Below are 20148 nucleotides of genomic sequence, written 5' to 3' on the forward strand. Positions count from 1 at the left end.
TTAAAAGTTACTATTTATTTTGGCCATGCTGCACGGCTTGCAGGGTCTTAGTTCGCGGACCAGGAATGGAACCCACAACCTCTGCAGTGGAAGCACAGAGTCCTAACCGCTGGACCGCTAAGGAGGTTCTCCTTTCGGTTTTTCTCAGTATAACTCAGATCCAGATGAGTCCTGGCTGCCATGAATTAATAGCTGCATAGCCTTATACAAGTCACCCCCGTTTCCACATATGAAATTGGAGCAATTCTTCCTACTTTTCCCACTCCCACTAGGTTGCTGAGAGGAAAACAAATGAGGTCAAAATGACCTACAGTGCTAGATGTTCTGGTGCAAAGTATGAGGTGCCGGGGGGTGATGGATAATTTTGCTAAGGCTCAGCAACTCTCGATATTGGGGCTTTTGAGGAATCTGCCCTCCTCTCTTTGTTTGGGGGTGGCCCCCGCCGTCCCCAAATCAGCCCAGAGCTGCAGCCACCTGTCAGTTTCCCCTAACTCCGAGGAGACAGAAAAGCCACATCTTGACTGTCTGGCCCTCTCTGAGAAGGCGCACCTTCCCTGGTCTGCCTGCACTCTCCGCAGAGTGCGAAGCAGAAGGAAGCACACGACTCTGCTGAACTCCAAGTACAAAGTTTATTTCTATTCCAAGGATGTTAATAATAACAGCAATAGTAAAATAAAAAGAGGTGAGGGGGCTCTGATTCTTGGTTTTCAGAGCCAACCACAAGTTTAGGCTTCAGTCCTGATTAAGGCAGAGCCCAGCATGGCTCTGGAGGGCACAGGGAGCCCCAGGCCTTCTCCATCAGAAGGCAGTGAAGACAAAGAAGCCATGCTCCCCTCAGAAACAGAAGGCAGTGATGCCAAATGCCAAAGAAGCAGATTAAAACAAAGCCCGTAGTCCACTAACCTGAAACTCATCTCCAAAAGCCTTGTTCCTAACACACATTGCAACTGGCCTGAACACTTTACAAAAGATCCTCCATGCACCCCAGAGCCCAAATTCTAGAGTAGGGATGGGCAGGACACACAAGAGGTTACCCTCAAGGTCCCAAATTCAGGCCACCACAGGAAGAGCATCATCTCACTGGTGGGACCAGCTTTCCAGAACCTTCCCTCTTTCCCACCAGGACCCCATAGCACCATGAAGCAACGGTGACAATATGTCAAAAGATGAAGCCCTGGTGGGGCGAGGGGCCCTAACGTACATTTCTGTGCTGTCAAAGGCAGCAGCTAAAGCTGAAACATTCTCAACAGCCTCCCTGCCAACCCTCCCTCAAACCCCCAAACTCCCACAGCACAATCTCAAAAGACACAAAATGGCCATAACCTAGAAAACGTTAAAATCTGAAAGGTCGCCCCGCCCACAGAGCCCAAGGGGCAGGGCTGCACCGTGACAAGTCGTGCAGAGAAGATGGAACCAGCGCGCAAGTTCTCTGTGGACACTTGTTACTCCTCCTCCTCCTCTGCATCCCCAGCTCCCTGCTGCTTGGGGGTTTTTGCCTGTTGGACAACAGAACACAAACGAGGTTTACACAGACAGAAAGAATGCAGTGATCCTCCTGAAGAGCGCCAGAAGTGCCAGACCTCTCTGAAACCTCCTGAAGAGCCAGAGAGCGGTCCTTCAGCCACCAAAAGCCTGAGGCCCAGCAGCTTCTCTGACTTCAAGAATCACACCAGCCCACCCACCGGAGTCCTCACTGAGCTTTATGGGCTGGATCCCACTCACCTTTGCAGTTCTGCTGTGGTAGCTGGCAGCTGTGGGGGTGACCCGGGGGTTCCTGCCACCTTCACTCCTACCGCTGAAAGAGAAGGATTGGAAACTCATTCCTGAGATGCCCCGAGCCAAAGTCAGGAAACTCAGGACAGAAACAGCTGGAGCCAGACAAAAGCAGCTCTCCAGAAGATAAAACTAATGAATAAAAAAACCACAGAGGGACTTTCTTGGGGCTCTGTGGTAAAGAAGTCGCCTACCAATGCAGGAAGAGGCGAGCTCAATCCCTGGTCCAGGAAGATCCCACATGCCTCAGAGCAACTAAGCCAGTGCACCACAACTACCAAGCCCGGGAGACGCAACTACTGAGTCCACGTGCCTCAACTACTGACGCCTGTGCGCCTTCAACGAGAGAAGCCACTGCAGTGAAAAGCCCACGCACTGCAACTGGAGAGTCGCCCCTGCTCACTGCAACTAGAGAAGTGCCTCTGTGGCAATGAAGACCCAGCACAGCCAGAAATAAATAAAAACCCAGAGTGCAAAAGGACATTATGAATCAAGCCACGACACAAGCAAAATCCACACTTCCCTTCTCCTGAGCTACCCCCAAGCTCTCCTCCCATGCAATGTTTCTTACCTTGCTGAGTATCTCCCTGAAGGCCCACGGGGGAAAGAGGGCACAAGGTTTTCTGGGTGGAGACTCCGAGCAGGGTAAGCCGCTGGGACGTGGCCAGGAGCCAGAGCCCCGTTATGGCTGTTTCGACTGCGCCCCCGGACACCCTGGCTGTCTAAGTTGTTGAGCTTCAGAGCGCGCGGAGGGCTCGGCTGGCACCCAGGCCTGGGGCCTGATGTGGATGTTGACAGGCGGTTAGGAGGAGCTGTCGTATTGTTAGGGGGTTGGCTAGAGGGGAGAGGGCAGGCGGGCCCTTTAGCCGTTTCCTGCTTGAGGTCATCTATGTAACCAGAAGACAGGTCTCCTGAGAAGAGAAAAGACCACCAGCTTCAGGGGAAGGGCTGCTCTTAGTGCTGAATTCAGGGCAAGAACAAAAGACCCCAGGTAAAAGATGACTGCCTCACCCCTGAAGGATGCTGAAACCCATGTCTCCAGGACAGGGTTGAGAAAATAAATCCACACTGTACACTTACCACCTAAGTCTTCACTAACTAGTCAGCAACGGTGCATAGGCAAACTTTGACAAATCACTTCTACTGGCTTTAGGTTTCTGATAGTGACTGGGTTTCAAAAAGTTTACTTGCCTAGTCCCGAGACTGTAAGAATACTGAGGATAATTTTGATCACCCTACTCTGCTGCTGCTAAGTCACTTCAGTCGTGTTCGACTCTGTGCGACCCCATAGACGAAGCCCACCAGGCTCCCCCATCCCTGGGATTCTCCAGGCAAGAACACTGGAGTGGGTTGCCATTTCCTTCTCCAGTGTGTGAAAGTGAAAAGTGAAAGTGAAGTCGCTCAGTCGTGTCCGACCCCTAGCGACCCCACAGACTACAGCCAACCAGGCTCCTCTATCCATGGGATTTTCTAGGCAATAGTACTGGAGTGGCTTGCCATTGCCTTCTCCATCACCCTACTCTAGGTGAGCATATTTCAACTAGAAGCAGGGGCCCAGGGCAGCCATGGTAAGGTGTGAAAATTACTTCCCAGTCATCCACTAAGTGTACTGGCAGGGACTGGCAGCTGAATAAGCACTCATGCTAAGCATATCTCATCGCTGGCCCAAAAGCAGCCGAGTCTAACCTGGGACCACAACTAGCCCCAAGGGAGTCCTCAGCTCGTACTGCGCTTGCTAATTTTGGGTGCAAGTAAACCCCGTTAGAGTAGCTGATGAGAAGTGCAGCCTTGGCTCAGCCCTGGCCCATACCCTGGTGTCGGACACGCCTCTTGGGCAGCTCTGGTGAGGTCTCTCGAGGCTGGAGATCCTGGCTAGGGATTCCCTCCGACATGTGGTTGTTTGCTGTGACTGGGCGTTGGTCACACTGGTCCTAACAAGAGAAACCGGAATTAGTACACAGTAATTCCTATGAGACGAAGCACTGGGAGGAAAGGAACAGCAGGTTGGCAGAACACACCTGACGGGCAGGAGGGTGGCAGGGTGGTGTCGATGGGACAGGACGACTTTGACAACCACCGAGGGGAAGGGCCTGGGAGCAAGAAGAAGTGATCTGGAACACAGCGATCATTCCTACTAGCACTGACCAATCAGGAAGATCAGGAAGCACTCTCTGATCTGTGCAGGGATGAAGGAAGGGCGGATCCTGGGAGCCCAGAAAGGTCTGCCTACATTTTGACCACAGAGTATTGGCACCACTGCTTATTTTGTGGTCTCCCCTAGGAGACAACAAGCAGTTAACTTATCTACTGCTTGATCCAAAGGCACAAGTGTTTATTTCAGAAATGAAATGTGTGGTGTTCAAGCAACAGCTATATGGCATCAATTACAGAAATGCCTCTGAAATACCTTCAGTGTTCACCCCCATAACAAACAAGACGCGGCAGAAAACATATCTTCCACTAAGACGCTGGAATCCCAGACTGTGAAAGCTGAAAAAGGACTTCAGATCATCCAGTCTAATTCCCTCATTCACAGGCATCCCCCGTGAGGGGCTGGGACTGACCGGAGGCCAACCGTAAGGGCAAAGCTAGAATCAGATTCCAGATTCCTGGAATGCAAGATGCAAATGCCACCCCAACAGGAAGAACACACATGGTCAAAAGCAGAAATTGTCAGGGACCTCAGGGAAACTCCTCTAAATGCTCTAGCAAGTCCTCCATACCTGCTTACCTGGAGTCCTGGCTCCTTGAGCTGCAGCTCGTGATACAATGGTTTCCACTGCCAGAAGGCCGGGAAAGTCCAAAGGCCTGAGGTACTGTGTACCTCAGCTCACAAAACAGGACACAGCCAGAAGCCAGATCAAGTATGCACGCAACTTCAAGGCCAGAGAGGCCTTCTCAGCTCTGAAAGCCTCAGGTTCACTCCCAGATGATCAAGGAGACAGGAGAAGTGCCCAGGTCCTCAGGGACTCTCACCTGGTGATGGAACAGCACCTCCTCTTCCAGCTGGACCCCACAGAATTCACACGGGATGACAATGCTGTCCTCCACAGGAGGAGAGCTGCTGAAGCCCATCAAAGACTCAAACTGGACACTGGCAGACTGCCGTATCAGCTTCTGGAAGATAACATCAGGGTCCTCCACCCCTCGGGGGGAAGTGCTACCCACATTGAGCGGAGGTAAGGCACATGATGGGTTACAGCTTGTCTGTCTCAAAAAACACAGGTTAAAACAAAACAAAAAAAAGGAAAAAAAAAACAAAAACAGAAGTTAAGGAATAAACTAAATTCTGAAAATATTTTCAGGAAGTCACAACATTTTCATAATGCTTAATTATATTTGGGAAAAGGACTAAAAAGGGTCAGGGGAACACAGATCAAACACTCACTCTGCTTTTAAACATTTCTGTACTGTTTTAATTTTTTCAAGTGTGTTTTTATGTGATTATTCTCTCTAAATTAATTTGAAAAGCTTTAAGATTCTTTCCACAGACATACAGTAAGAGAGGCCCATATATTCTTTGTTATCCCTGTGAATGGATTTTCTTATGTTACTCCCAAACCAAATACTAGATGTATTCAAATGCTGTATTATTCCACATGTGGGGGAATGCGTGTTCCACCCAGAGCACAGGGACCACTTACTAGCCAAGGAAGTACCAGACTAGGTCAAACCAAATCAGAGAGTAAGAATGTTGAGAGGGAAAGGTGCTCCCTCCCCCACTGGAGCCACTCTTCTAACACAAAGGCTATTTTCTAATCCTTCCTAAAGAGCACAGGAACTCCAGTCATTCAAAAACTACCTGACACCTTTCATACATCACGTATTAAGAGATTCAGAAAACAAGAAAACACAGAACCTGTCCTCTAGGCACTCCACCTAGTGGTACAGACCAACAGGGGATCAGCAGTCCACACCACAGGGTGAGGGTAACAGGCTAAGAAAGATAGGGGCACAGGACGTCTGGGGAGCACACAGATGGGACCTCTGGCCTAGCTGTCAGAGCATTTCCCAGGATACTTTCCCGAGAGTCATGTCTGAACCAAGTCTATGAGTGAGGGGTCTGTGTGGCTGGGTGTGTTAAGGAGACAGGGGTAAAAGGCCACATGTCCAGGCAGAAAAAGTAAAGTGCAAAACAGACCCCTGGCCCTCCCAGAACTGCAGGGACTTCAGCAGGGCTCCTGTAAATCAAACATGGCATGAGATGAGAGCTGATTACAAGATGGTCTCAAGAGACATACAGTATCTCCAAAGAATGGAGGCAGCAGCTGGACCTGCTGGCATGAACGTTAATTTGCCCAGAGAGAATGAGGCCGAATTCTCACACCCACATGTCAGTCACACACAATTACGACTGGATTTTCCCTGGCAGTTCAGTAACTAGGACTCCGTGCTTTCACTAGTGGCCAAGGGCGCAGGTTCAGTCCCTAGTTGGGGAACTAAGATCCCACATGCTGTGCAGCATAGCCAAAAAAACCTAAAATACTAAAAAAAAGGGAAAAAAAACACAGTTGCTCCTCTCATCACAAGAGTTATATCAGTTTGCTCAAGATTTCATGTGGTCTGCAACACCAATATGGCCTGCACACATTCTTCCTTAAAGCTTAAAGCCCTCAAGTAACTCACAACCCACCTGATGGTCAATCAGCAGTTCCTCTGGGTAGAGCTCCTCACAAAATTCACAAGGCAACATGGTCTCGTCAACTGCACCTAGGTATCAGGCCACACAGACTCAAAGTGAAAAACACACTTGATTCAACCTTTTATACCCCTTAGAGGGGGTTGACAGGAAAATCTGATTTCCTTAAAACTATTAAATATGACGACAAAATATATTTTCAGACCCAAACAAAGTCTTTATGATCAATAGATACTTGCAGTAGAACTTCTAAAGAATGTACCTGGAAGAAATGTATCCTAAAAGGAAGTCTGAAGAAAGAAGGAAGCAGGGGTGAACAAAGAGAATGGTGAACACATAATACACAAAATGATAAATATGAGCATATAAAACAAGAGAACTCTGCACCAGCGGTTAAGAGGAAACAACGGAGGACACTAACATCCACCAGTGGATTTAAGTCACAAAGGGGTGGCCCATGTTCTACAGGTACCGTGCTAACTGAGAGAAGTGTGAGGAGGCCGCCTAAACTTAGACTTCATGAAGTTAGATAAGCATGCTGAAATTTCCAGGGCGACTACTACAAGAACTACAAGAGAATATAAAGTCCAAACCATTCATTCATGCGGGATCTGGAAAGATCCGACAAGAGTGAATGAAACATGCAAACAAAGAAAAAAGTCAATAAAGCAATCTAAGAAATGACCAAGAAAGGAGAAAGTAAACTACACTGAATCCAGAGTCTTCATTTGTCACAACTATGCTATTAAAATTTTACTTTCTTCACCAATCTAAATGCTCAGGTCTGAGCCCTGGTTGGGAACTAAGATCCCACATGCCATACAGCTTGGCCAAAGAAAAAGAAAGACTCAAATATCTGGATCCAGGACCAATTCCTATTCTATATCAACAAAATGTTCGAAGTTAATCCTACTGTCCTTAAGGTCATTATTCCTACAGTAACATGAAGAAAAACCACAACTGAGAACTGCTTAATTTTCAGGTCCCTAAAGTCTTACAAACTGAGCATTTTAAACATGACATGCCTTTCTCAAACATATTGTTCTCTAAACAAGAGACCCAAAGGGTGACTCACTGCTCATAATCCAACTTTCATTTTTAAAAACTTAGTTTTAATCCAATCATACTAAAAAAAAAGAACTGGTTTTAAATGGGGGTGGAGAACCAAAGTTCTCTGCAGATGAAGGGCAACTAATAAGTACAGAACAGAAGAGAGAAACACAAGAATCACCAGTTTACAACTGCCGTAATAATACCTGATTCAAGCATGAAACATCAATGCACACGAAAACTGCTGGTTAAGACTGTGAGTATCCTGTTCCCCAGCAATCTAGAAACAGCATCCTACACGCAGCTAATACGAAGCAAAAAGGCTACCTGCACAGAGGTATCTGACAGACTCCACTCTAACAAACAGGACAAACTGAAATCTTGAGGAAGACACAGCATGGCTGGTATAGCACTCCTGCCAAAACTAGAACATGAACTTAAACATGGGAAAATAATCAGACACATCTTAACTGAGAAAGCAGTCTACAAAACAGCAGGCCTGGATTCTCCAAAAATGCCAAAGAAAGAAAAGAGGAGGACGGGTGCTTCCCTAGTGGTACAGTGGCGAAGAATTCACCTGTCAATACCAGGGACACAGTGTGATCCCTGGGCCAGGAAGACCCCACATGCCGCTGAGCAACTAAACCTGTGCACCGCAGTTACTGAAGCCCATGCCCCCAACAAGAGAAGCTACCGCTGTGAGAAGCCCGCATGCCCCAGCTACAGAGCAGGCCCTGCTCACTGCAACTAGAGAAAGCCCACACACAGCAACAAAGACCCAGCACAGCCAAAAATAAAGTAAATACGTTTTTTAAAAAAGAGGGAGAGGGTAGGAAACCAAACTAAAAGAACCTAGAAAGAATTAAATGTATAATGCATAATCCTGGATTTCAAAAACAAAATTAAAAAGCTCTAAAGGACACTATGTATAAGTAAGGAACTCTGCTGAAAGTGATATTTGTATTGTGTTCACATAGGAGAATGCCCTTATTCTAAAGAAATACATCTTAAGACCATTCAGGGATAAAATGTTATGTCAGCAACTTATTCTCAAATGGCTCAGGAGGAAAGAAATATAAAGAAGTGGAAATACTAAAATTGATGAATATAAATGAGGGGCATATATTAATAGTCACTGTACTTACTATTCTTGACAATTTTTAAAGAAGAGTTGAGAAAAGCAAATAAATGAAATTAAAAAAAACAAATTCTAACTCATGAAAAACTTGCAATCTTATATGAATTGTGACAGAGAGACAGAGGCTAGTGCAGAATAAACAAACACACCCCTGATGTCATTCAGAGCGCTGGGACCTTCACGCGACTGGTCTGCCTCATATATGACCCTCCAGAAGTCCTGCTCTGCCAAGGTGGGGGCCTGGCCTTCATTCTGCAGACTTAGGGCCAACATGAAGTCCAAATTTGCACTGTCTTCACCACGCTCCTTGGGGGTCTGCCGGCTTCTATTCCTTTCCTGCCTTTCTTGTTCTTCCACTGAGGGGAGGGAAAAAAAATAACAACTAGTATTTAAGAAATGTTAGATATGCTGCCATCCCTTAGTTCAAGTCCAGGCCTAGCAAATATTCAAGGTTTTCAGGAATCTGTGCAGGAACAAAAGAGGCCCAGTCCTACAGTGCTCACAGGAATCCAAATATTAAGACTGCCATGATAAAAGGCTCCATTATTATTCTAATTGTTTTATTAGTAAGTAATATGAGTGAACTGTAACTATGAAACAGGCACTATGCTAAGCATTTTACACGTATTTTCTATTCAGATAGTAAAAAGTCTGCCTGTAATGTGGGAGACCAGGGTTCAATCCCTGGGTTGGGAAGATCCCCTGGAAAAGGGCATGGCAACCCACTCCAGTATTCTTGCCTGGAAAATCCCATGGACCAAGGAACCGGTGGGCTACAGTCCATGCGATCACAGTCAGTCAGACACAACTCAGCGACTAACACACTTTCTGCGTGATAGCAGAATGGTTTAAAGCATGGGGTCAGATGGTCTGAATTCAAACTCCAGCTCTACCACTTACCTACCCTCAGAAAACTGTTTTGAGAACTAAATGAGTTAATACAAGTAAAGCACTCTGTAAATGCCTTTAGGCACGCAAGCGCACACTCAGTAATGTCAGCTCTGAACAGCACTGTCACCCAACAATAATTCAATAGCAAAGAGGTTCTATAGGAAAGTTAAGTATTCCTCATGTTACAGTCAGGTTTCTATAATTAAGATCTATCTGGTTCCAAAGCCCTGTTCCCATTTGCCCAGATCCTGATACCATTCCAGGTTTCTACTCCCAGACACAACTCACACAGATTATTCTGAATTGGAAACTGGGCTGTCATGCTCCTTTGGTTGGTGGTTCTACTTTGGAAAAGGTCTGATTCAAAGGCTCTCAGGGGCCTTCGAGGGAGCCTCATGGGTGGGTCCAGAGCCTCAATCTGTCTGAGTTGGGACGCAATCCAGATCCTATCTGGACCCCAAGACTCATCATACGCGTTAGGTGGCATGGCAGCCTCGGCTCTCTTTTCCTCCACCTCTCTCCCACACACTTCAGGGTGAGTCTTCAGATCTTTCACCAGGACATTGCGCCCACAGGTGCCACATAACTCCGTCCGGGCACCACAGTAATCTTCATGGTCCTTCAGTTTGAGAACAGAAAGTTCCAGATCACAGTGCTGGCAAAGGGCAAGCCGTAGAGGACACTCAGTCTCCTGCAAAACAGAATAATGAGGCAGTTAATATTCCTAAGAGAGGTCATGCTGTCGCATAGTGCAAGAAAAGCAAAAAGTATTTACAAAAATATTCTCTTCCAACCCTAGCTCTGCCTGCCATTCTATGTATTTAAGAGTCACAGCTTCCCTCTGTCCTGCCACCAGATTCTACAAAGGGAAAGAAAATCTTATGAGGAAACTATTCACTACTTACAGCCACCCTATCGTCATCTTGTGTACACATTACAAAGGAACCCAAAATCAGCCAGCGAAGTCCAAGGGCAAACAGCAAAAGCAGAGCAATTCCCATAAGCTTGTCAAAGCTCCCCCAGACCAATTTCCCCTTACTACTCTGATTTAAGTACCTGGCAATGAGGAAAAGGGATCGTCCTTTAGAAAGACACTGACTCTTCTAATCTGCACATTTGTATGTAGCACTGGCTTTTTTCACTTTTTGTTCTTTTTAAAATATTTATTTACTCATTTATTTACTTGGCTACGCCAGGTCTTTGTTGTCACACACAGGATCTTGAGTTGCTGCATATAGGATCTAGTTCCCTGACCAGGGATCGAACCTGGGCACCCTACACTGGGAGTGGAGTCTTAGCCACTGGACCACCAGGAAAGTCCCAATACTGCCTTTAAACTAACCAAATAAATCAAGAATCATCAACAAAGGGACTTCCCTGGCCTAATAAAATGTAGGTCAAATGCTTAGAAAAAGCAATGAAAGAGTGCCAAATAAGATGTTTATATCTGAGCTTTGGGGTCTTGAAGTAGTCGTTTTTATATTTTCCAAGTTTTCTACATTGAGTATGAATCACCTTTCTAAATTATAAATTAATAAGTTAATAGCTTTTTTCAGGTACATAGAATGAAATGCACAAATCATAAGTACATACCTTAATGAATTTTTACATGTATATACACACTCCTGCATGACCACCAACTAAACAGTTGTTGGGATTTATTAATTGGTGAATATGTTTATGTTCATTCAAAATACACACACACACACGGACTTCCCTGGTGGCTCAGGTGGTAAAGCGTCTGCCTGCAATTGAGACCTGGGTTCGATCTCTGGGTCAGGAAGATCCCCTGGAGAAGAAAATGGCAACCCATTCCAGTCTTCTTGCCTGGAGAATCCCATGGACAGAGGAGCCTAGCGGGCTACAGTCCATGGGGTCGCAGAGTCATGACTGAGTGACTTCACGTACAAATATATATGTATGTATAGGGCTTCCCTAGTGGTCAGGTGGTGGAGAATCCCCCTGCCAATGTAGAGGACACAGACACGATCCCTGGTCCAGGGATATCCCAAGTACCTCAAGGCAACTGAGCCCATGGGCCTTCTGAAGCTGGCACGTCCTAGAGTCTATGCTCCACAAGAGATGCCACGACAGTGAGGAGCCTGCACACCACAAGAGAGCAGCTCCCACTCACCGCAACTAGAGAAAGCCAAAGTGCAGCGACAAAGACCCAGCACAGCCAACAATTAATTTAAAAAAACAGCACACACTTATTCAACTATGTCCAATTTTATCTCAACTAGACACCAAATGATACTATGTTCTCTCTTGTCAAATGCTAAGAATTTGTTTGGGTGTAAACAGCATGTCACCCAAGCGATCAAGAAGTCAAAATGGAACTAGAAGATAGAAGGCAGGCTGTGTGCTAAAGAGGCTGTACCACACTGGCCATCCCAGGCTTGGTTTAGCGCCAGGTGAGCCTGCCAACAGTCAAACCCCAGCAGGAAGGACTCGGTTCCAAAGACTCTGAGGCTTGAGCCTGAGGCACAGCAGCCGTGCAGTCAGATCTGGCAGCAGACAGTCGAAGTCTCAAGTGGGCTCAAACAGGCTTTAAGAGGCAGTGTGCCTGGCGCAGGCGGAGAACAAAGGCTCCACAAGACTGGCTTTCTGCTCTGCAGGCAGCTCTGTAATCTCAGCAAGACTGGCCCCATGGTAATTCCCTTCACGGTACAGGGAAACTAACCTCGTGCTTCTTTAGCTGCCTTTTCTCCAACTTCTTGTTACACTTGCAGGTCACCTAGGGTAAGAAGCGAGACTCAGTAAATGGGCTCTGTGACAACACGCTCACTTGCTGTTACACAACAGCAAGTCTAATCCGTTTCTGAACATTTGAGTACGTGGTGGTTCACCTGACAGTGTTCTGTAGCCATGTGCGTCTCCATGTCAGATTTGGGAAATGGTTCCTTGCAGACAGGACACATACCAATGTTCCTTTGACAGTGGATCTCATGGATGGTAAAGTTAAACACAGGAATTTCTTTTTTGCTACAGAAATAGATCAAAGAAAAAGGCAAGAATTACTGACATCTATGCCCAGAGGAATCACAGGGAAATCTGTCTGGTCCAGTCTTCAGACTCCATTGCTTCTCTTTAGTGAGGACCTAACGAATAAGCTCTGTGACTGTCACTGCCCCTGCTTTCCAAGAATTAACTCCTGAAGGTTTTCAGTCTTCCATGCAACACTGAGTTCTCAGTGCTGTGCACAACCTCTAAAAGCTCAGCCTCACTTTCTAGACGTCAGAGTTCATCACAACCAACAACATGAAGTCAGATGCCATGAGAAGCTAGCTGAGCTAGGCTTTTCCAAAACCATCCATGCTCCAAAGCACAACGATCCACTCTAGGATTTAAAAAAAAAAAAAAAGTCTACCATTTACTTTCAGTCTCAGCTACCTTTAATCACATTAGATTTTATACCACTGAAGTCAAACCAAAAGGGGCAGATGCCAGCTTTGGGATAGTCAGTGGGGAAGGGATCCTGCCCCCTTTATGTCTCACATGTCTTTCAAAGCAGGTTGGACATGAACTGGGAACAAGTTCTCTGGTTGGGTTGGTATAAACTTTACTGCAGAAATGTACCAAAAGGAAATCCTGAATCCCTTCCCCCAGAGTACACATACACTCAAACTAGAGGCACAAAACATTCAAAGGCCTTCCTTTTGCTCATCCAGTTATGACCATTAGAAATCTCCAATTTCAGTCTAACTAAAGGAAGCATTAAAAGAATGTGCCTGTAAGTATGTCACCTAGGATAAATTTTCAGAAAACAAAACACTGAACAGGATAAATACAGACAGTTACACAATAAATCTGTAATAACCTGTTTCACCTCTGAAGCTGAATACTACAGAGACCTTCTCCCACATCAAGTTGTAGATTATTTCTCTTTTATAGTTTTCATCTTCAGACATAGTCTAAGAAACATTTCAAAATAGGATGACAGATGTGCCTCCAGCTAATCATACTCCCAATCTGAAAGACTAAGGCACCAAAAAAAAAAGGAAATTCATTTTTATCCAAAGGTAGAACCATCAAGGCACGCACCTTGATGTCACTTGTACCCTAGTCATCGAGGCAGCTCTCAAAACAAAACTGGAAGGGGACGCAGAGTAACAATCAAGTGTGAGAGATGGAAAGGAAACTCAGAATGGGTAAGAGGGAAACGACCAAGGCTTTGACATCCTTAACGTCCCCTATTTTACCAAAATTCCCAGCTTTCTAAGAAAACCATCAGTTTTAAATTAATTCAGCTTAAGTTTTCAAAACTGAAGAATATTAAAATATATAGTGGAAGGAGCTATAAATCAAAGTTATCATTTAAATCTATTAAACTAATAAATATTAAAATTAGTAAATCCTAGTATTAAAGATGTTATGAAACTAGTACTCTTAACAGATTGCTGGTGGTAGTATAAAACCACTGCTTTTAAACAGTCTAAAACTACATTTCTATTTCTAAGACCATTAACAGTTAAAGTATGTTTAATAAAATAAAGACCCTGTCAGTTCAATTCAGTTCAGTCGCTCAGTCGTTACCGACTCTTTGCGACCCCATGAATCATAGCACACCAGGCCTCCCTGTCCATCACCAACTCCTGGAGTTCACTCAAACTCATGTCCATCGAGTCGGTGACGCCATCCAGCCATCTCATTCTCTGTCGTCCCCTTCTCCTCCCGCCCCCAAACCTTCCCAGCATCAGAGTCTTTTCCGGTGAGTCAACTCTTCACATGAGGTGGCCAAAGTATTGGAGTGTCAGCTTTAGCATCAGTCCTTCCAATGAACACCCAGGATTGATCTCCTTTAGAATGGACTGGTTGGATCTCCTTGCAGTTCAAGGGACTCTCAAGAGTCTTCTCCAGCACCACAGTTCAAAAGCATCAATTCTTCAGCGATCAGCTTTCTTCACAGTCCAACTCTCACATCCATACATGACCAGTGGAAAAACCATTGCCTTGACTAGACGGACCTTTGTTGGCAAAGTAATGTCTCTGCTTTTTAATATGCTATTTAGGTTGGTCATAACTTTCCTTCCAAGGAGTAAGCGTCTTTTAATTTCATGGCTGCAATCAGCATCCACAGTGATTTTGGGGATTATGAAGATTTTCATTAGTATCATAAAATGGTAAAAAATGGAAAACCATTAAAAATACCTAAACTATAAGGCAACAGTTAAATACTGTATACCAACAAAGCACAGGAAGCAAAGCCATATCCTGATTGCAAATCCTGTGTGCACAGATGCCATGAAAAATTAAAGCCAGCAGTTACCTCTTACAGTGCTGAGAGTCTAGATTCTTTTTTAGTAATTTTGACAACAATTTTCTTTAAACAGTCAAAGTCAAGAAAATAAATGTCTGGTCTTTATTTCACAGGGCTCTTCAGGACAATCTACTGACACAGAGCATTCATTCAACATGTATAATGCCACTAAAAACTTTAGGATTAAAAAATATTGAGGACCATGACAAAAAGAAGCAAGAATCAAAAGCAGTTGTCAGGTAAGATCACAGAGCATTTACAATGTCATCTTTTGGGAAACCTTGAAAGAAGATAAAAGACAACTACAACAATTACACAAAATGGTTGCCTGATGGTTACTTTTTTAAAATTTAGCTGCCAAGGTAGTTCCATGAAAAGTTCTAAAGAGAGACCAAATACTAATATTCTTGCCTCCTACCTACAGATAAAATTAAGATGTTTTAAATGAGAACACATTCAATTCTAGATAAAACTGCTAAAAGTCCCAACGAAGAACTAGCCAAGTTAGAGATGAAATTTCATTTTTCAAGGTTTCCAGAAAAATCCCCAGCAGGCTTCCAAATGACATAGAACCATGCAAAAATAAGAAGTCAAAGTCTTCTAACACTGAAGCTTCTGTTTTTGAAACTCAAATTCTCCCATCAACGGACAAAACAGTAAGAAAAGTGGTAACATAAAAAAAAAAAAAAAACAACACCTTCAATCACAGCAAATTATTCTTTTTCCTGGCCCAGGAGGTTTAACTGCAGCGCATACTCTGATGAGCACCTTAACTTTTCTTAGGGAACAACAGGAATATGGCTCTAAAGACAGAATTTTAAAACCTGGAATTTAAACAGGGCTAATTAGATGGGAGGATTGTACTGGCTTGGTCAGGTTTCCATGCTAATCTGCCTTTTTTCTTTAAATTGCTTTGGCTTTGAATAACCTTGTTTTCATTAGCTTTCCATTAACTTACCCTTTCTTTTTTTAAAAAAAAGTCCCTTAGCATAGGGACATTTATATACAGTCCTAGGTTTGAGATTCCTTCAAAATGTAGTGGACTGAAAAAATGAGAATCTCTTAACTGATGTTAAAGCCAATATGTCTGTTTCTTTCTAAAAACACAATGTTTTCTTGTGATTATTTGTATAATTGATTACTAGACTTGCATCAGAAACTGTACATGTAAAACCTAAACAGAGCTAAAATAGTTTTTTTAAAAGGTGAAAGGGACAGCGGCACCGTACCAAAAAAATACCCTATAAGGCAAGACATCCTCACAGAAATAAAATCTCAGTTCCATTCAGGGAAAGAATATTGTGACCAGCAGTTGTTCTGATTGTATCCTAATGCTGCCGAGAAGCTGAGGTTAGAAAGCAAAAGGCAATTAAAAAAATAAAAAATTTTATCAGGCTCATCTTTCAACAGCCTCTCCTTCTACCACAATTTGGTAAGTTAAATATAGCACAGGTAGTTCTGCTTTGCTTTTGCTTTCAGTAAGGGAACTTGGATATCCCTAAAATGCCAAGTTCTTGAGAAAGTCCAACCAGAAATCAGCTGATTACAAGCTGCACTCCCAAGTTTCATTTCAGCAGAAAAGAGTTGCTCTTTCTCGTCACTCTTGTCAGTTAAAAAAAATGAATATAAGAAAGCTTGACATTCAAGTCTGCACCCTGTCGTTCTACTAACAGTTCTGGAATCATGCGGGACTGCTGAAAAGACTTTGACTAAACTTTTTTTTAAAGCAATGGAACATTCTTTCAGTAAAATCCTTTACAAAAACAGCTGAGCTGTTCTGTTGTACACATAGAGCCAAGTTCACACTAAACCATGATCCCATTCAACCTCAAGACAGCCGCTGCCACCATTCAGGGAGGTCCTTGCAACACACTTTGAAAAACACTGCTCTAGTCCAAACATTTCATTATACTTTTATTACCTTTAAAAAACATATGATATTTTTCAGGAAGACAAAAAAGAAATTCTTGAACCTATAGGTCAGAAAAGTGAGGATTCAAAGCCGTCAAGTGCCTTGCCAAAAGTTATTAACTGACTCACGGTAGGAACCAGACCCCTAACTCCCAGCTCCATCCCATTGGTGTGTCACTGCTCTACGCTACCTAAACCAATTACCTTGTGGAATTTCTAAAACAGACAATTTTATCCAAAATTGTTTCAAAAAAACTTTAACCCCATATATTTGCATGACATGTTATATAGCTCCAATTTTAACCTGCCAACTATTAAACCAACTGTTTATAGAACTGTCCTCATTCCAATAATATTTCTTCGATTTCTTACCAATTGTCACACAGTCGAGTGTCCTGGTCATTTAGAAATTCAGCCATCTTGAGCTGTTCCTAAAAAGCAAAAAAGGAAGAAGTAGGATCTTTCCATTTCATTTCTGTTTTAAGAATGACCACACACACACACAGTACACAGAAAATGTCACTAAAACCAGTTCATGTCAGTTAACACCCAACACACTTGGGTCTGACTATTTTCATTTTCATTTTAAAATAACTTGACTTGCAGGGCTTCCCTGGTGGTTCAGTGGTAAGGAATCCACCTGCCAATGTAGGAGACACGAGTTCGATCCCCAGTCTGGAAAGATCCCACGTGCCACAGCAATTAAGCCCTTGTGCCACAACCACTGAGCCTATGTTCTAGAGCCCAGGAACGGCAAAAAGAGAAGTCACCACAATGAGAAGCCCGCACACCACAACCAGAGTAGCCCCTGCTCTCTGCCAACTAGAGAAAAGCCCACACAGCAGTGAAGACCCAGAACAGCCCAAAATAAGTAATTAACAACAAAAAATAAACATAATTTGACTTGCAAAAACAGCACAAAGAACTCCCACATATCTCTCACCCAGTACATCATAAATAACCATAGTAAAATTACCAAAGGGTGGGAAACTAACACTAATACAATACTAACAACTAATCTACAATTAGTTAATTTCACAAATCATGCACTAATACCCTTTCTTGGGTTCAGGATGCAATCCAGAATCAAATATTGCATTTATTTGTTACTTCTCCTTAATCTTCTTTGATCAGAGATATTTTTTCAGTCATTCTTCTTTTTTTTGACCAAGCAGCATGCAGGATCTTAGTTCCCCAACTAGGGACCAAACCCTCAAACCCATGCCTCCTGTAGTGGAAGAACGGAGCCCTAACCACTAAACCACCAGCAATTCCTTCAGTCTTTCATCCTGCATGACCTTGTTAAATATACTGGCTAGTTATTTTGTAGAATATCCTTCAAGTTGAATTTATTTGATGTTTTCCTGTGCTTAATACATTTTTGACAATGTATTAAGTGTGATGTGTGCTCATCTCAGGGCATTATATCAGAAGTGATGTTGTGCTCATCTCAGGGCATTATATCAGAAACCACATGAAGTCAACAGTCATTAATACTGATGATGCAAACTTTGATCACTTCATTGAAATAGTGTCTGCCAGATTTTGCCACTATAAAGACTTTGCTTCTTTCTAAACAAGATGTCAATGCAGAAAGCAAAGTTTTGGCAACCTGAATACCAGTATTTACAATACTCAGATTACCCCTTTCCATGACGCAAAAATGGTCTAAAATACTGCCCCTTAGTAGGGCTCTTGGTTTACACCTTTCCAAACTAACACTTTTCAAAACACCTACTCGTTCATTCAACATAATTAAGACCATGTGCCACTTGTACCCTAGTCCTAACAATACAAAATAACAAAATATACTGTCCAGTCTCTAACACAACAACAATTTAGTGATAGGGAAAAATTAGCAAAGAAACTGATGAGTACCTTGATGTTAAAGTTAAGTAGACAAACGGAGATTGAATGAAGGGAATCTACTCTAGATAAGGGTGGTCAGGGAAGACATTTCTGAGGACATGACATATTTGAAAAAAAGACCTGAAGCACAAGGATCCATCCATGCAGAGGAAGATAAGAGGATGGAATAGAGAAGAAAACGGTAACCCATTCCAGTATTCTTGCCTGGAGAATCCCATGGACAGAGGGGCCTGGTGGGCTGCAGTCCATGGGGTCGCAAAGAGTCGGGCACGACTGAGCGACTAACACTGCTGATGGCTAAACGCTTTTACATGGACAATCTTTTCACCCAGACCACAATCCGACGAGGTGAAAAAGTCATCACCCCCATTTCAGAGACCGCGCAAGAGGAAATCCGGGGAAGACAGCTGCTGCACGGTTCTGAGTCGGGGCCTCGAACCCGGGCCCGTCCGCCAACAGCCCACGCCAGGCCACCCGCGGCCCCTCTCAGGTTGGCCGCTCCGGACTCGGGCCCGGCCCCGCCCCGCCCCGCCGGGGCGCGGTGCCCACCGCGCGCTCCGAACTACGGCCGACTCCCAGCCCCGCGGGGCCAAGGCCTGGAAGGGGTGGTACCGCCGGGAGCTGTCGAGGCTCCGCTGAAGAGGAGCAAGGACGGCCCTTCCCGCTGGCCAGGACAGACTCCGCGACGCGGGCATCTTTCTTTTTTTTTTACGAGAAATCCCGCGATCCCAGGGGCCCACAAAAGCCCACCCTCGGGATGCCGGCCTCCTCCCGAAACTGGAGGCCGCAGGAGGTTCCCCAGACGCCGGCCACCGCTTCTCTCACCTGGGACGAGACAACAGACGCCAAACCAACCCTCCAAGCTGCCGACACTGAGCCTCTACGGTGAGTCCCCGCGGCTGAACAACGGCCCCCGAAACCGCCTCACCACTTCCGAGCTTCACGGAGGAGCGCTCCCATTGGCCAGGAGCGAACCCGACTCTCTGTCCATTGGTCGGCACCGTTGTCGTTCTCAGAGCCCCTCCTTCTGCGTGCCGATTGGCTCCGCAGGGCTCCGCGGGGCGTGTTCCTAGGAGTCCCAACCCCTGCACATCTGGAAGGAGCGGCAGTGATCGGAGCTGTGAGCCTAGATCTATGACCCTGCAGTTTCTCCTGACACATGCTAATAATATTTGCATGAATAAACTCTGTACAAACATTACTAATATTCCTTATATATAAAGATAACTAACGGCATTTGTTCTCTTGTCATGGGCCATTAATACTTATTAGTCATTCTGGTTGCTATTATAATGCCCTCGTGCCAAGACATCTGCAAGACTGCCCATATTTGAGCACTTGGCTTTTTACAGTGAAAGAGCAAGTGCATGACAGGCAGGTTTCAGTTTCAGATTCTCAACTTGCTGCCTGAATAGATTCTCTGAATTCCTCCTCTCTCATGAATTATACATATAAAATAGTTGAATATAGAAGAGAACATATTATTTACAATATAGCAATTCGATTTTTTTGCAGATTATAATTGCAAGATATTCATGACATAGTGGTAAGCAGGAGAAGCAGGTCACAAAGCATTGTTTATTTATAACAGTATAGAATGCTTAGCTTAAATGGAAA

General features: G+C 44.5%; 1 protein-coding gene across 1 annotated transcript; it reads right to left on the minus strand.

Moving 5' to 3' along the window:
- Positions 1-615: 615 nt before the first annotated feature.
- Positions 616-19505, minus strand: TRAFD1 (TRAF-type zinc finger domain containing 1). Its single transcript, XM_055405435.2, has 12 exons — positions 19357-19505; positions 17035-17093; positions 12341-12476; positions 12175-12228; positions 9780-10182; positions 8750-8956; positions 6407-6483; positions 4750-4980; positions 3584-3704; positions 2345-2684; positions 1723-1795; positions 616-1496 (listed from the first exon to the last, which is right to left on the minus strand). Exons 2-12 carry the CDS (start codon positions 17079-17081, stop codon positions 1443-1445), a joined length of 1743 nt encoding a protein of 580 aa, XP_055261410.2. The 5' UTR covers positions 17082-17093; positions 19357-19505; the 3' UTR covers positions 616-1442.
- Between the last annotated feature and the right edge of the window lie 643 nt (positions 19506-20148).

This window comes from Moschus berezovskii, chromosome 19 (genome assembly GCF_049115385.1).
Source record: "Moschus berezovskii isolate FMDL1 chromosome 19, NW_MosBer_1.0, whole genome shotgun sequence".
Classification (NCBI taxonomy): domain Eukaryota; kingdom Metazoa; phylum Chordata; class Mammalia; order Artiodactyla; family Moschidae; genus Moschus; species Moschus berezovskii.

Coding starts and splice junctions, on each gene's coding strand:
- TRAFD1 (XM_055405435.2), bottom strand. CDS start 17,081: ATGGCTGAATTTCTAAATGACCAGGACACTCGACTGTGTGACAATTG. Junction 12,229..12,340: donor TGGCTACAGAACACTGTCAG/GTGAACCACCAC, acceptor TTCTTACCCTAG/GTGACCTGCAAGTGTAACAA. Junction 10,183..12,174: donor GGCAGCTAAAGAAGCACGAG/GTTAGTTTCCCT, acceptor TCTGTTTTGCAG/GAGACTGAGTGTCCTCTACG.